Source organism: Netta rufina (genome assembly GCF_964035555.1).
Source record: "Netta rufina genome assembly, chromosome: 1".
Taxonomy (NCBI): Eukaryota; Metazoa; Chordata; class Aves; order Anseriformes; family Anatidae; genus Netta; species Netta rufina.
Window position 1 is genome coordinate 149,555,909 of NC_140123.1, and position 12,926 is coordinate 149,568,834.

Below are 12,926 nucleotides of genomic sequence, written 5' to 3' on the forward strand. Positions count from 1 at the left end.
TTACTCATTACTGCTGCTTAGACCGTGATATAATACAGGGACAAAAGTGGCTGAAACTCAGTTGAGTTGACAAACCCTGAAAACTGTTTTTTTTCACGGAATTTAACTGGTAACTCACCCGAGGGGTCAGCCTTAAGCTTCTACATTAAAGGTTGCTAGTCTCGAAGTAAGCAAAGATCTCAGTCCTAAGGACTCAAATGTATTAATGATTTAGGGACATGCTACCTAGCTTTGTTTTCTGATTCAGAAATGTGAGATGGAGGAAAGCATGCTCCTTTCCGAGTAGTTTTCTAGAAAGGTTTTTTTTTAATTAAAAAAAAAATAAAAAATCAAGAGCCTTGACTGCAGCAGAAGTATGGGGGAATTCTTTTAAGTTCTCTATAAGATGTTTGTTGTGGTTCAGTTGAGAAATGTCAAAAAAAAAAAAAAGTGTGGGTCTTTTTTTTTTTTTTTTTTTGTAGATTCTCACTTATTCTCAGACATGGTTTTTAATATCTGAAAAGGAAGTGCAAATATAATTGCACTTAATTGATTGCACGAAATAATAGTAGGGGTCTCTCAAAAGCTTTTCATGTCTCTAGCATGAAAAAAAGCAGACTGTTGTAGATTAGTATGTTAACACAGCAGTTTTATTTCTGCTTCCGTGGTCCATAAGGAATGCTTCTGAATGGCAGAAATTGAGAAGCCAACCTTCTGTGGTTTGGGATGTAAAAATGATATTCTCTGCTCCCAGATCCTTCCTCACAGCGTATGCTTTGATAACAAGTAGCTTGCTTACGTAGAACAGATAGCAAAACCACTGCCTCGAGGGTGGATAAATTAAACAGAGAAACACTGTGCAACCTTTTGCCTTCGGTATATAGAAACATTTTTTTCATCTTGTCCTTTAAGTAACTGGGGCTAGTGTGGGAATTTCAGGACATTGGATTGCTTTTTGGGTCATTTGCTAATCTCAGTAGAGTAAAGGTTACGTAACAAAGGTGCAAAGGGGAAGGATGCAGTGTTTAATTGGAGCTCTGGGACAAAAATTGTAGTGGTTATGGAGGCTCCTTTAGACTCTGGTGATTGCTCTTAAAAAGCATTTTTATGAAGCAAAAGACCAGAAATCTAAAACTAAATGCTGTTTAGGAGTTTCCCTCTAACAGGTTGAAAGGTCATCTCTGTAACAGCAGACTGCTTTCCTCTAACGTGGTGTCATTTCTTTTGTGGGTAAACTTGCAGTTATAAGCTGTTTTCACTCAGAGTGGCCCAACAGAAAAATCTTAAGTCTAGAGCATTAATCTGCCATGACATTACCTGACAATAGTCTTTTTAGTATTAAAACTGTTTCAGCAGTCCAAAAGAATTTGACATTGGTGATATAATTATTGTATTTCGCAGTACCATGTTACTCCACTTTGACATACAAGTAATGCTTTGGAGCTGTGGTGAGAACCAGTTCTATTATACTGCATGATGTATAGGAGAAGGAAAACAAATTTCTTTAGGAACTTTTATTCTACACAGCTTTTCATCTTTGTTTTATGATGCAATATATTTGTTCAGTTAATAGCTATACCAGTAGGCATTCCTTGCAATATATAAATGCCTTGCTTTTTACAGACTTTTAATGGAAATTTTATATCAAAGTTATATCCTTTAAAGAACTATATTTTATAGATTTTATTTTCTTTCATGTTCTGGAGTTTTTTCTTTCCTGCTATACGTGTAGCTTAAACTAATTTTTAATGTGAAAACTAAATTAAAAGCTTTTAAAGTTCTGTCAGTAAGCTTTTATTTATGTATTCTGCTTGTATGACATACAAATGGTTTGGAGGGCAAGCTTCAGAATTTGATGAATAAAGTAGTGACAAATCTTTGTTTTTCAAGGCACAGATTCCAGCATGGTAGAAGGAGATTGCCAAATACAGATGGGAAGATTTATTTCTTTCTTGCAGGTAGAGTATCTTTTGATTCTGACAGCAATTATAATCTTAATTTTATTTGCAACGTGGATTTAGCAACCTCCAGTATCCTGCCTGCATGTTGCTGAAAGGTACTGCAGTCATTTGATAGTCAATGTTTTGCCAGTAGATCCGTTGCAACCAGCTCACTTACAAGACAGCTGTGTAAGTTGGGTTGGTAATCTGTCAGTCTTTGCTTTAGCTTTTATTTTTTTTGTTTGTTCATATGCATCTAAAATTCAGGTAGTCTAATGAGAGAATAAATTATGGTTTGTGTAATCACTGTACAGAGAATTTAGCATTAAGCAAATTTAAATAAGACAGTAAACTGAGGTTGTTTCATTTGATAGTAATGTTAAAGATATCTAATCTTATGGCTTCAATTTTTTCAAGTTTTAGTTTTCATTGAAAACTGGGCTTCAATTATTTGTTTATACATTGTTGTGTAGCTATTGGGGCCAAATTAGAATGTATCTGGAAAAAAATTGCTTGCACCTCTCTTAAGCTTTCAGGAAAGAATATTCATTATTTTGGATGAAAAAAGAATCAGTTTCTTCTAAGGATTTCCTGTGCTTTTGGATTTCAGTCTACTATGATTTTTTTTTTTTTCCTTCATTATAGCTTGACTGTCCTGTTCCAAAGATGTTTCTATTTTTATGCAGTATTGCTTGAAGTGGAGAAGATACAGGAAACTTTCATTATGCTTAAACAATTTCTTGTATAATAAAAGTTAAAATTTCAGTTCTTGCTGTATACTAGTATGGCAGTACTCATTTAGTGGCCATTAATAGTTGAGTGCCAGAGGCTGTTGTTTCTTAGCCTCTTTTTCCATGCCTATGTGCAGTTAGTTTTTGTGATATCTTTTTTTTTTTTTTCTTTCTATTTTATTCAGACTTTTTGTCCTATCAACATTGTAAATTTTTTCTTTAATACTCTATTTCTTATTGAGCAGATGTTCGAGAGATGGTGGTGGTTCTGAGAAGGGGCTACTGTACACTTGTGTTCTATCTTTTGAGATGGAAGTTGAGAGCAGGGTGACTGGTTGTCTGGATAGCTTCAGCATATGTGCATTATAAAACCCACCCTGTAGCGCAAACTTACATACACTTAGGTGGTATATCCTATTAAGAGTATTTATAGTAGAAATGCTACATAAATACAGCAGCCTTGCTTGCAAACCAACTCTGTATATCTGCTACTATGGTTTGCTGAACGTTGAGCAACTTGGAAAGAAGGCAGACAGAGGACATTGCTCTGGAGGGAAGGTTACTGTGCTAACAGGCTTGTATTAATTTGGTAAAGCGGTGTGGGGAACTTTTTCATTTTTGAGTCTTTTTCAACTGTTGTGTTCCTCTGAAGTTGCTCAGTTGTAGCAAATTGACTGGGGGATGCTGCTGTGTTCAAAGTTACAAGCATTTCTATGAGGGCAGTGTAAAAATATGAATGAAGACTGCAGGAGAGGTGAAATGTTGTTTCTATGTAGCTAACGTGTATCTACTGATTTATGGGCTCTTCTGAGTTAGATTTCTTGGTATGCAGACAACATTGAGAATTTAATTAACTAGATGCCATAGACTATTGGTTTGCTATGTAAAAACGTTTAAAAAAAAATCAAATTAATGCCATGAAACACTAGTAGGTTGTCTTCTTGCGGAAGAGAGTGCATTTGAAGAACTCTGAAAAAATGGCAATTATCTTTATTAGGTAGCTGATAATACACATGTGCTGTTAAATTGGATCATTGGCTGAAAGTGTTAAGAAGGCAGCTGAAAGAAATTTTAAAAAGGCAATGGAAACATGATCTCAGTTGTCTATTAATCTGTTCTTCTGGAACCTGTGGGCTGGTTTCAGCTCAATTTGATAGAGTAATACAAATATAAGAAGTAATGACACTTTCATGTTTTGTGCAAACTGGTGACTAATAGAAGGCAGAAGCCCAAATAAGATCTATTTTTGATGGAGAAGAGAGAATTCAGCTGTTAGCCAGTCTTCTGGCAAGAACAGCAGGCTGTCTGGTTAGCCTGCGTGGGTTGTCTGCTATGGAGCCATCTGTGTGCTGACTGGCCACTCATCTCATGCAGACTCCTGCCTGGTAGGATTGTAAGATGCAATAATAAACAAACACTGTTCTGGTTAAGGGAAATGCAGATTCATTTACCCTGTTGCTTAAGGAACACCTTGTTAAAATCCATTATAGAAATTAAGATCTTTTTTTTTTTTCTGTGATCAAAGTTGACCTCTTCTTACTCATTTTGTACTATGTAACCGAGCACAAGTTCTGCTTTACTTAAGCATTTATCTCAAAGACTCTTTTTTTTTATTTTTTTAAGACAGTATTCTGTGGCTAAGCGTTTTTATAGAAGGCACAGGCTTCTGTATTAATTTCTCATTTGAATTTGTCTATCGCTGGCTTCCAGAGTGTGACGGTTGAATCTAGTGGGAAAAGGCTCAGCCCTTGCTATCAGGGATATTTGAATATTCCCTCTGAAGGTACCTGGGCACTGCTATTAAGTCACTTTTTACTGTCTAATAAATAGAACTCTTGCAGAGTTTTACAGCAAGATGTTTAAAGCATGCTGAGCTCCTAGAGGTGACTCTTTTCTGTACCTTCTCCAAAAACCCTGTATCCTTTTTTAAAATGTGGTATTTCACTGTCTACCTTGTCAAAACCATATGCAAGTCTGAAATCATTTCTGTTTTCTTTATTATGTTTTTATGTGTCTAAAGTGCTTATTGGTACTTTAATATTTCAGGTGGTGCTAGGAGCTTTGTGCAGTAGCTTCTTGACCTAAACACAGATCTGTTTTCCATCCTGCTGTAGATCTGTCCACTGACTTGAATTAGGAATGTAGCTGGAACTTGTGCTGCAAGTTCAGTCGTTTATGTTCTGTATTTTGGAAGCAGCAACGCTGTTCACAAGGAGGGATTATACATACATATGCATTTATTTTCTTGTATTTCAGGAGCTGTCTTGCTTTGTTACCCGATGCTATGAAGTGGTGGTGAATGTAGTGCATCAGTTGGCTGTTCTTTACACCAGCAACAAGTAATTATTCCCTGAAATGCTTTATCACATTTACGTAGTTAAAAATGTATATAATATAAACACTCTACCAAAGGCATGGTCATTTTTGGAATACGACTCTCAAGAGATGGTACTTTGCTGTATAAGTTTCGGCTTCATGAGCCATTTTAAAAGTGTATTTTATTTTTGGAAAAGTCAGAGCTTTTATTTGATTAGATACGAGTGTTTTTTTTTAGTGTTTTTTTTTTTTTTCTTTTTTCTTTTTTTTTTTCTCCCCATTTTTGATAGATTTGGTATGTCAGAGGCACTTAGTCTTGATGTTCAAGAGATCCTCGTATTTTTCTTTCAGCTTTGTTCTGTTTGAGAGAGATTTCTTCTGTTGACTGGTACAGTAGATATCAGTAGCTTCCAAAGATTAAAAATCTGATCACTTTCACAGTCTAATGTTTAAATGTGTGGTCTTTGTGAATATTAAATCATCCACTGAGTTTAAAAACAAATTACTGTCACTTGCCATGTGAACCCATACTTTTGTGTATACAGTGATAATTGGTATATCTGAGGGAGAGGCAAGTATCCTACAGAATGGAGTCTGTGCTGTCTGAGATCCCTGGTTTATTCTTTAATATTTAACATAAATTATAATCTTTAGATAGAAGATACTATGGACAATACTGCTGTTTGTTTTGATTTTGTAAGTCATGTTACAGATTAATCACAGAGCAACTGTGGTTTTAACGCATGATGTTGAGCTTGGTGATGGTTGTTGAGCTTCATTCCTCTTAGAATGCAGAGAGAAGGAGAGATCAGCCCTGAAGAGAGTTCTTGGGTTTAGCTCTGAATGTAACTGCAGGGCTCTAGATTGTTTTTCCCTGACATAGGATAGCATTGTTCTTCTCAGTTTTAACTGTTTTCATTCTTGTCTTACACTGTAGCACAAGGTAGACTTTATGTATAGCCCTGAGTGAACAGGGCTGGTTATGTAGCTTGGTTATGGCTTGGTTAAATGTGTGATTTTTCTTTTTGTACTTTTGGGGCACAAGGCTGTGTCAAGGCTACTTGTTTACATAACTGAATTGGGAATTGCTGATAGACGTGCACTGAATGAAATCAGTGGTTTAAACCAATTGCAAGCTGTGCATTCAAAACTGCAGTATAAATTTTGATTATATAGCACGCATTTCACATAGTGAACGCTTCAATCAGATTTTGAGAGTAATTTTGCTTTCTGACATTACTGTGTTAATGAAGAAGAACATACGCCAAGAAACAAAGAACGCACCTTGATACAGAAACAGTAAATATGTTCTGTTCTAAGGATTAAAAAGATATTAAAGGACTTATTTTATTTACAGGAATGCACCTAAAATTATAGAGACATCAGGAGTTCATTTTCAGGTGGGAATGATTTTGTACCCTTTCGCTTTTGTTAATTTCATGCTAATATATTTGTCTTCATTCTGAGGAAAGTAGCACGAAAGTGAATTTCAAGTACAGCTTTCAATTTGGAGTCTCCTTTAAAGACTTTACTTTGTTAATCAGCTTTTTCTGGCCTTTATGTGGAAAGGGCTGGTACCTCTGTCTGTCAAATTCTAGCTTTCGTAGCTAAAAAGTTCTGACATGCTTTGTTACTGTGTGCAATATGTGCTTGGGCTTTTAGATAATTTTGAATATCCTACCTTCAATATTAAATTAGATCAGTGAACTTTAGGTGGTGCCTACATGCAAACTAATGTTCCTTGTGTCCCACCACAGGACATACCAAATCTTTAAACAACCAAAAGACTGACTTAAATGATGTCTTAGATAATGACTTAGCTCATGTCTTGCTGGCTTTAAAACAACTGACATTGTATATGCAATGCATCACTGCGGTGAACGTTACAATAACTACAAGCCTTCTCTTCTACCTTTTATTTATTTATTTTTTTAAACAGGCAATGTATGAGCATCTGGGAGAATTACTGACTGTCTTAATCACTCTAGATGAAATTGTTGACAATCATGCCACTTTGAGAGATCACTGGACCATGTACAAGAGGTGTGTCTCTGAAGGTGTGAAAAATACTCTCATGACATAAAAGCATGTGCATGTGTCTTGTTTGAAGAAAGTCAGTTTAGGAATGTGAATTTTTATTAGCCCTGAGTGCTTACCAGAAAACTCAGTGAGGAGCAGGGGGAAGCTCTCACTTTGTCCTTCTAACAGTATCAGTAAGATTTTTACAGTGCTGAATGTTTTGTATGCCATTCCTGAAACTGTACGTGGTAAGTATATTGAGAAAGTTTAATGTTAAATGAAAGTTTAAATGTTTAAATGTATTCAATAAGAAATCTAATTTTCCATTTCCCTATTGATCACGGGGATGGACGTACAGATTTGAGTAAGAACGCTATCTAAAGGAAGAGCTGGAGTCAACAATTACATAGGTAGTTAAAGTAGTGGAAAAATAACTTTCAATGAAAACCTCAATAGATGGTAGTTGTTCAAATACAAGTGGCTTACACAGACTTTTTGTTTGTTACAATTTTGGAGTTGTTGCTGGGCATGTTCCACAGAACACTGATATTATCAAAATAGTACAGGATGTGATAAAACTGTTAGTATGTTTTAATTGTTTTGCATCTCTTTGTTCGATGCCTACCCCTTACAGGCTGCTAAAATCTGTCCATCACAACCCTTCCAAGTTTGGAATTCAGGAAGATAAACTGAAGCCATTTGAAAAGTTGCTGTTAAAACTGGAATGCCAATTACTTGATGGAATGATATTTCAGGTAATAACATCAATGTTCACCAATATGATAGGGGAAACTGGTGCTAAAATGAGACTTTTCCTAGAATGGCTTTCAATAGGATATCACACTTGTGTATTTTTCAGTGTGTGTGTGTGTGTTGGATTTGTTGTTGTTTGATTTGGTCTGGCTTGTTTCAGATAGTGATGTGTGAATTTGGCTGTTTTGCATTTGTACATTTTTTTGAAAAAAAGCTCGATTGTAAGATCCTTCCCTGCTATTCTCTTGTGCTAGAACTGTGCCAGGCTTTGAATGGTAGCGGTTAACACTCACTGTTTTGCACAACAAAAGAAATGCAGAGAATTTGGCATTAGGACTGTGTATTCTCAGGGAGTCTGATTTTCATCCAGAAATTTTAATAGGGTCAGGCTTACATAGCATAGGTCCGCTTCATTCTAGCTGCAAATTAAAATCTCTTCATGATCTTTGAAATACGTTGTGTGACCTCTTGTTACATATTTGTCTCATTCCTAGCATGTGAGACAAGTACTTGTCATTAGGAATCACTTTAGTAGTGCATACCCATGAAATGTGCAAGTGTACAGCTGGAGGAGAAGAATTGCTCCTTTTTCAGTATGTTTTAATTTAAATGCGTTCATACAAAAAGCCATTTTACAGAAAAGGGTTAGTATTTGAGACATTTGTATTGGATGTTGCTGAATTTGGTCACAACAGAGCCAACTGAACAGGGTGAGCAAGAACTCAGTTCTTGCTGTTACATTGTAAATGGCATAGGGAAGAAAGTTCTGGTCTGGAAAAGCCTTCAAAAGTGAAATTGTAGCTAAATCATTAAATATAATTAGGCTTTTCCTTTCAAAACTGATACTGATATCCAACTATCATTTTTTTCATCTTAACTTTCTATAACGTTGCGTTAGTACAAAAGCTTAATTATGTTTAATTTGAGACATCAATAGCATTTGTCTGCTATTCATTCAAGCTGTTTCCCTTCCTGTCCTGCCAGTACTTCTTTCTAACAAAAACAATAATACATGAAAAAATTCTCACATGCAATCGCATTAAAGACTATTCTAACATAGTTAGGAAAAGAACCACCAGTGTTGTGGGGTTTTCATGCTATGAGACAATGAAATACATCCTACGTGTTACCTGTATGATGACCTTGTTTAGTTAATGGTATTGCATATTTGCAGTAACATATTAAATAATATGTTAGCACCTAGTTTCTCATCACTAGCGCTAGCATCGTGTGGTTTCTTTGAAAGTGCCTTATGGAAGAAATACTAAATCAGTAAATACATTGAATGGTGGTGGATTTTTATTGTTCTTTGGCTGGTTTTATTGTTAGACATAAGACGATTTTAATGTTTTCTGTTTGCTTTAGTATACTAAGTAACTTAAATAGATTTAAAAATCTATCCGAAGTAAAGTTTAAGATTGGTTTATGTCATACAGCACTAGCCTGAAGTTACAATGTAGTCTTGCATTTTTCTTTTGCAAAATCAGTTTTCTTTTGAGGCCTGAAATTTATGGCATTATACCATTTTTGTTTTTTTTTTTTTTTCCTTCAGGCCTGCATAGAGCAACAGTTTGATTCCACGAATGGTGGAGTGTCTGTGTCGAAGAATAGCGCGTTTGCTGAAGAATTTGCTCATACTCTTCGCACAACTTTTGCAAATGTTGAAGCCAAACTTGGTAATGCAAGCCGATGTTTATCCTGCCAGGTTCCATGTTTCTAAGTATCTATTGTTTGTCTGAGAGTACTTCAAAAAGCAATTATTAATTAATTATTTTTTTTTTGTTTCTGCAGGTGAACCTTCAGAAATTGACCAGAGAGATAGATATGTAGGCATCTGTGGCCTCTTTGTACTGCATTTTCAGATTTTTCGGACTGTAGACAAGAAATTTTACAAGTCATTGCTGGATGTCTGTAAAAAGGTAAGTGCTTTACTTTTTTTGTTAATTAAGAGGGAAAAAAAATCATTAATGAGAAGATAATTTTCTTGGCTGTGTAGCATGGTTAAGACTTGGGAACAGGAAGAACGTGCAAGTTACCAAAACAGGTCAGAGAGCAGACTTTAATTTTTTGTTCCTTTTTATAATTACCTCTCACTTATTTTAAAAATGGTCTAAAGCCTGTGCACTCACTTTGTGTTTTACACTTGGTACGCAGAAAGATCAAATAACTTGAAATTACCATTAAAATGTTTCTTCTCAAGATTAATATGGCAGTGAGGACAAAGAGTTGTTTGTTGAGGTTTGAGTATTGCAAGGCTGGTCAAATGCTTTGGGTTTTGATGTTGGGTAGAAGCATACATTTTTTTTGAATGACCTTTAAGTCTAAAGGTGATCAGGGATTTTTCATTTTGTGTGGTATTAAGAAGTTCTCAAACACTATTAAGAAGCACTGAGAATGGTAATAATTCTGCGTCCAGTGTCCTTTATGGGCTTCTAAGGGAAGAACATTTTTTAATGTGAACAGTAATGTTGTGTAGAAAGTAATTATGCAAAAATAAACTGAATATGGTTTAAAAGAGGCATAAAACAGATGTTTCATAAGTAAAAGGACAGACACAGTGCTTAGTGGCATAGTATTTTTTTTCTTGTCATCACTTATTTTTTTTGCTACTTCCTAATATTGTGTCCCTTTTCTCCCCTTTTTCTTCCAGGTACCAGCCATCACGCTAACAGCAAATATTATCTGGTTTGCTGACAACTTTCTGATTCAGAAGATACCAGCTGCTGCCAAACTTCTGGACAAGAAAAGTATTCATACAGTTAAAATGCAAAGGGATAACTTTCTACAGCAGAAGGCACAGTCACTTACCAAGTATGGTTCCTAAATATTGCTTCACTGCGCTGATTGTCAAATAACGAAGAAACTTGTGTATTTATAAACTCAGCGTACTAATGTGTTTTGCAGTGTTGCTAAGTGGTGTGGGGAAAAAGGTTGATACCACTGCAATAATATGTGTTTAATGTTGCTATAAGAAAGTATTGGTCAAACTTAAACTTTCAGAAAAATGTGTATTACGTTATGTGACCAAAATCACAAAGTTCCTGGCAGTTCTAAACGTTTGATTTTTTTTTTTTTTTTTCTTCTCAGTTGTTCTTGGTTATTTCCATACTTTAAACTGCCAGTAACCTGAGCTGCTTTCTTTTCTGGTAGCACTCACTGGTTGCTATGTGTTTGTGGAGATAAGGCCCACGTAGACTGACTGACTGATTTATAAAGGGATTTTTCTCTCCTCAGTGATACTTCCCTTGCAAGCATTTTTTTTTCTTCAGGCGTTTAACTGCTTGTTTAGTGGCCTATGAAACTTGGAAAAGGTTTCCCTTTTGTGCTCTGCTTGTCATTTGCAGATCATTTCCTGCTCTAAGTTCTTTAAAAAATCTCTGTAAAGATGAGTTAGAAATTTAAATTCTGTCCTATGAACAATGTGCTACACTGTGTAGAAATGTAACACAGCTACATCTTTTGTTTGTGTTGCAAACTGATACAAGGTGGAAAATGGTCTGAGGAACAGAAATAAACACTTAAAGTTTGCAGGTTGAGTTCCAATCCTGTGTGCAAAAGTGGGTTGGAGAAGAGGGGCAAGAGGGAAACAAAGGACAGTGATTCCATGCCTACATGATCTTCCAGCAGATTATTTTCACTTCTGCCTATTTCTGTTTCACTTTGTGGTTTGCATCCTGTGTCCATTGGAACAATCAAGTGCTCTGACCAAATTTTTTTCTGGGCTTTAATTCATGGATGGAACATAAATACACTGCTGCTTTGCTTCTGGTTTTGGGCAGTGGTACAAATCTTCTCTTGCAGCTCTTAAAATTCAGAAAAAGTGTAAAAAAAAGATCTGGGTATTCACAGTCATTTTGAGGACATTATAATAAATCAATTTTTTTTCATCTGCTCGTTTGAATTCTGCTGGTAACTACTACTTGTGTTTTTTTGTTGTTTTTTTTTTTTTTAACAAGTTCTTCCACTGCCTTTGATAACTGTTCCCTTAAATATGAGCACTTATTAATGAGTAATTTTTGACACTTATCAATGACCTAAGTACATTTCTGTTGTAACTGCTACTGTATATTGTATTGCAGTGTCAACGTTCTGTACTGTGGAATAAATAGCAGTTTTAAAAGTGATCTCAATTTAAATATTATATCTAGTGTAATCAAAACAGATGATCTTCTGGAGAAGTATGTTATTCAAGAGCAGTCCAGTCTGGCATTGATATAATGACAAGTTCTGTATATTCCAAATTCAAACTTTGAGGAAAAACTTGCAACTTGTGGAGGACTGTTTTGTCTGGTGTTTGAAAGCATTTTCTAGCACTTTTATTTACTGTGCTAATTTAAAGTAGTATGGTATGTACTACTCAGGGGGCCATTTGTCTCTTGAAAGAATGGATTATACAAGATTTTGACTCTTGGGGTATGCTTGTACAGATGTAATGGCTAGACTAATCCTTATCTACTGAGAATGAAAACATAAGTGAATATGATGTTCAGATATTTTTGAGAATGGAGAAATTACTACTCTGAGGACTGAACTCTTATTACTGAAATGCAATATATTTCCCATAGAAGAATTCAGGCTTTGAAAGGAAAAAATTCTCATACTCTTTTTATTTGAAGTGAAAAACATTCTTTGTTTCCTTCTCCAGAGATATGCAGTCATATTATGTCTTTGTGAGCTCATGGATGACAAAAATGGAATCCATCTTGTCGAAGGAGCAACGCATGGATAAGTTTGCTGAAGATCTTTCTAACCGCTGTAATGTCTTCATTCAGGTGTGCAGTCTTTTAATATTTTGATACAAAAAACAATACCAAAAAGATGTTTTCTTGCAAGCTGTTGAACTTTAAAATAAATTACAGAAATGCTGTGGTTATCTGTGTGTTAGTGCACAATCTGGGAATTCTTCTAAAGCTTGAAATGTCTGGTTGATATTCTTCTGAGTAAATCTGTAAAAGGTGTTTTCTACAAGGCACATGGGGGAAAACAAATTGACTAAATATTCAATGCTTAAAATTTTGAAATTTTCTCTTAGGAAATCTAGAAGGCTTCATTTTCTTTGTAGTAAAGGTGTTATTTTTCCTTTTGAGTCAGTCAGGAGGTGTATAAATTGGGCTGAAACAGTGTGTACTTTGGCTTTATTTAGCACAGTACGTTCCTCCAGTAAAAGGTTTTATGTTGTTTCATTGTG

The 12,926-nt window shown here is 35.3% G+C and overlaps 1 protein-coding gene across 2 annotated transcripts in view; it reads left to right on the plus strand.

Moving 5' to 3' along the window:
* The window catches only part of WASHC4 (WASH complex subunit 4), a 42,037-nt gene that overhangs the window by 5,323 nt on the left and 23,788 nt on the right, over positions 1-12,926 (plus strand). For both annotated transcript variants that reach the window (XR_014618650.1, XM_084290966.1), the window contains exons 6-14: positions 1,870-1,937; positions 4,907-4,989; positions 6,324-6,366; positions 6,906-7,009; positions 7,620-7,740; positions 9,291-9,414; positions 9,530-9,657; positions 10,389-10,549; positions 12,384-12,510. Coding sequence is in view for 1 of the 2 variants with exons in the window: in XM_084290966.1 (XP_084147092.1) it covers positions 1,870-1,937; positions 4,907-4,989; positions 6,324-6,366; positions 6,906-7,009; positions 7,620-7,740; positions 9,291-9,414; positions 9,530-9,657; positions 10,389-10,549; positions 12,384-12,510 (959 nt within the window). In the remaining variant the exon portion in view is untranslated. The remainder of the gene's footprint in view (positions 1-1,869; positions 1,938-4,906; positions 4,990-6,323; positions 6,367-6,905; positions 7,010-7,619; positions 7,741-9,290; positions 9,415-9,529; positions 9,658-10,388; positions 10,550-12,383; positions 12,511-12,926) is intronic.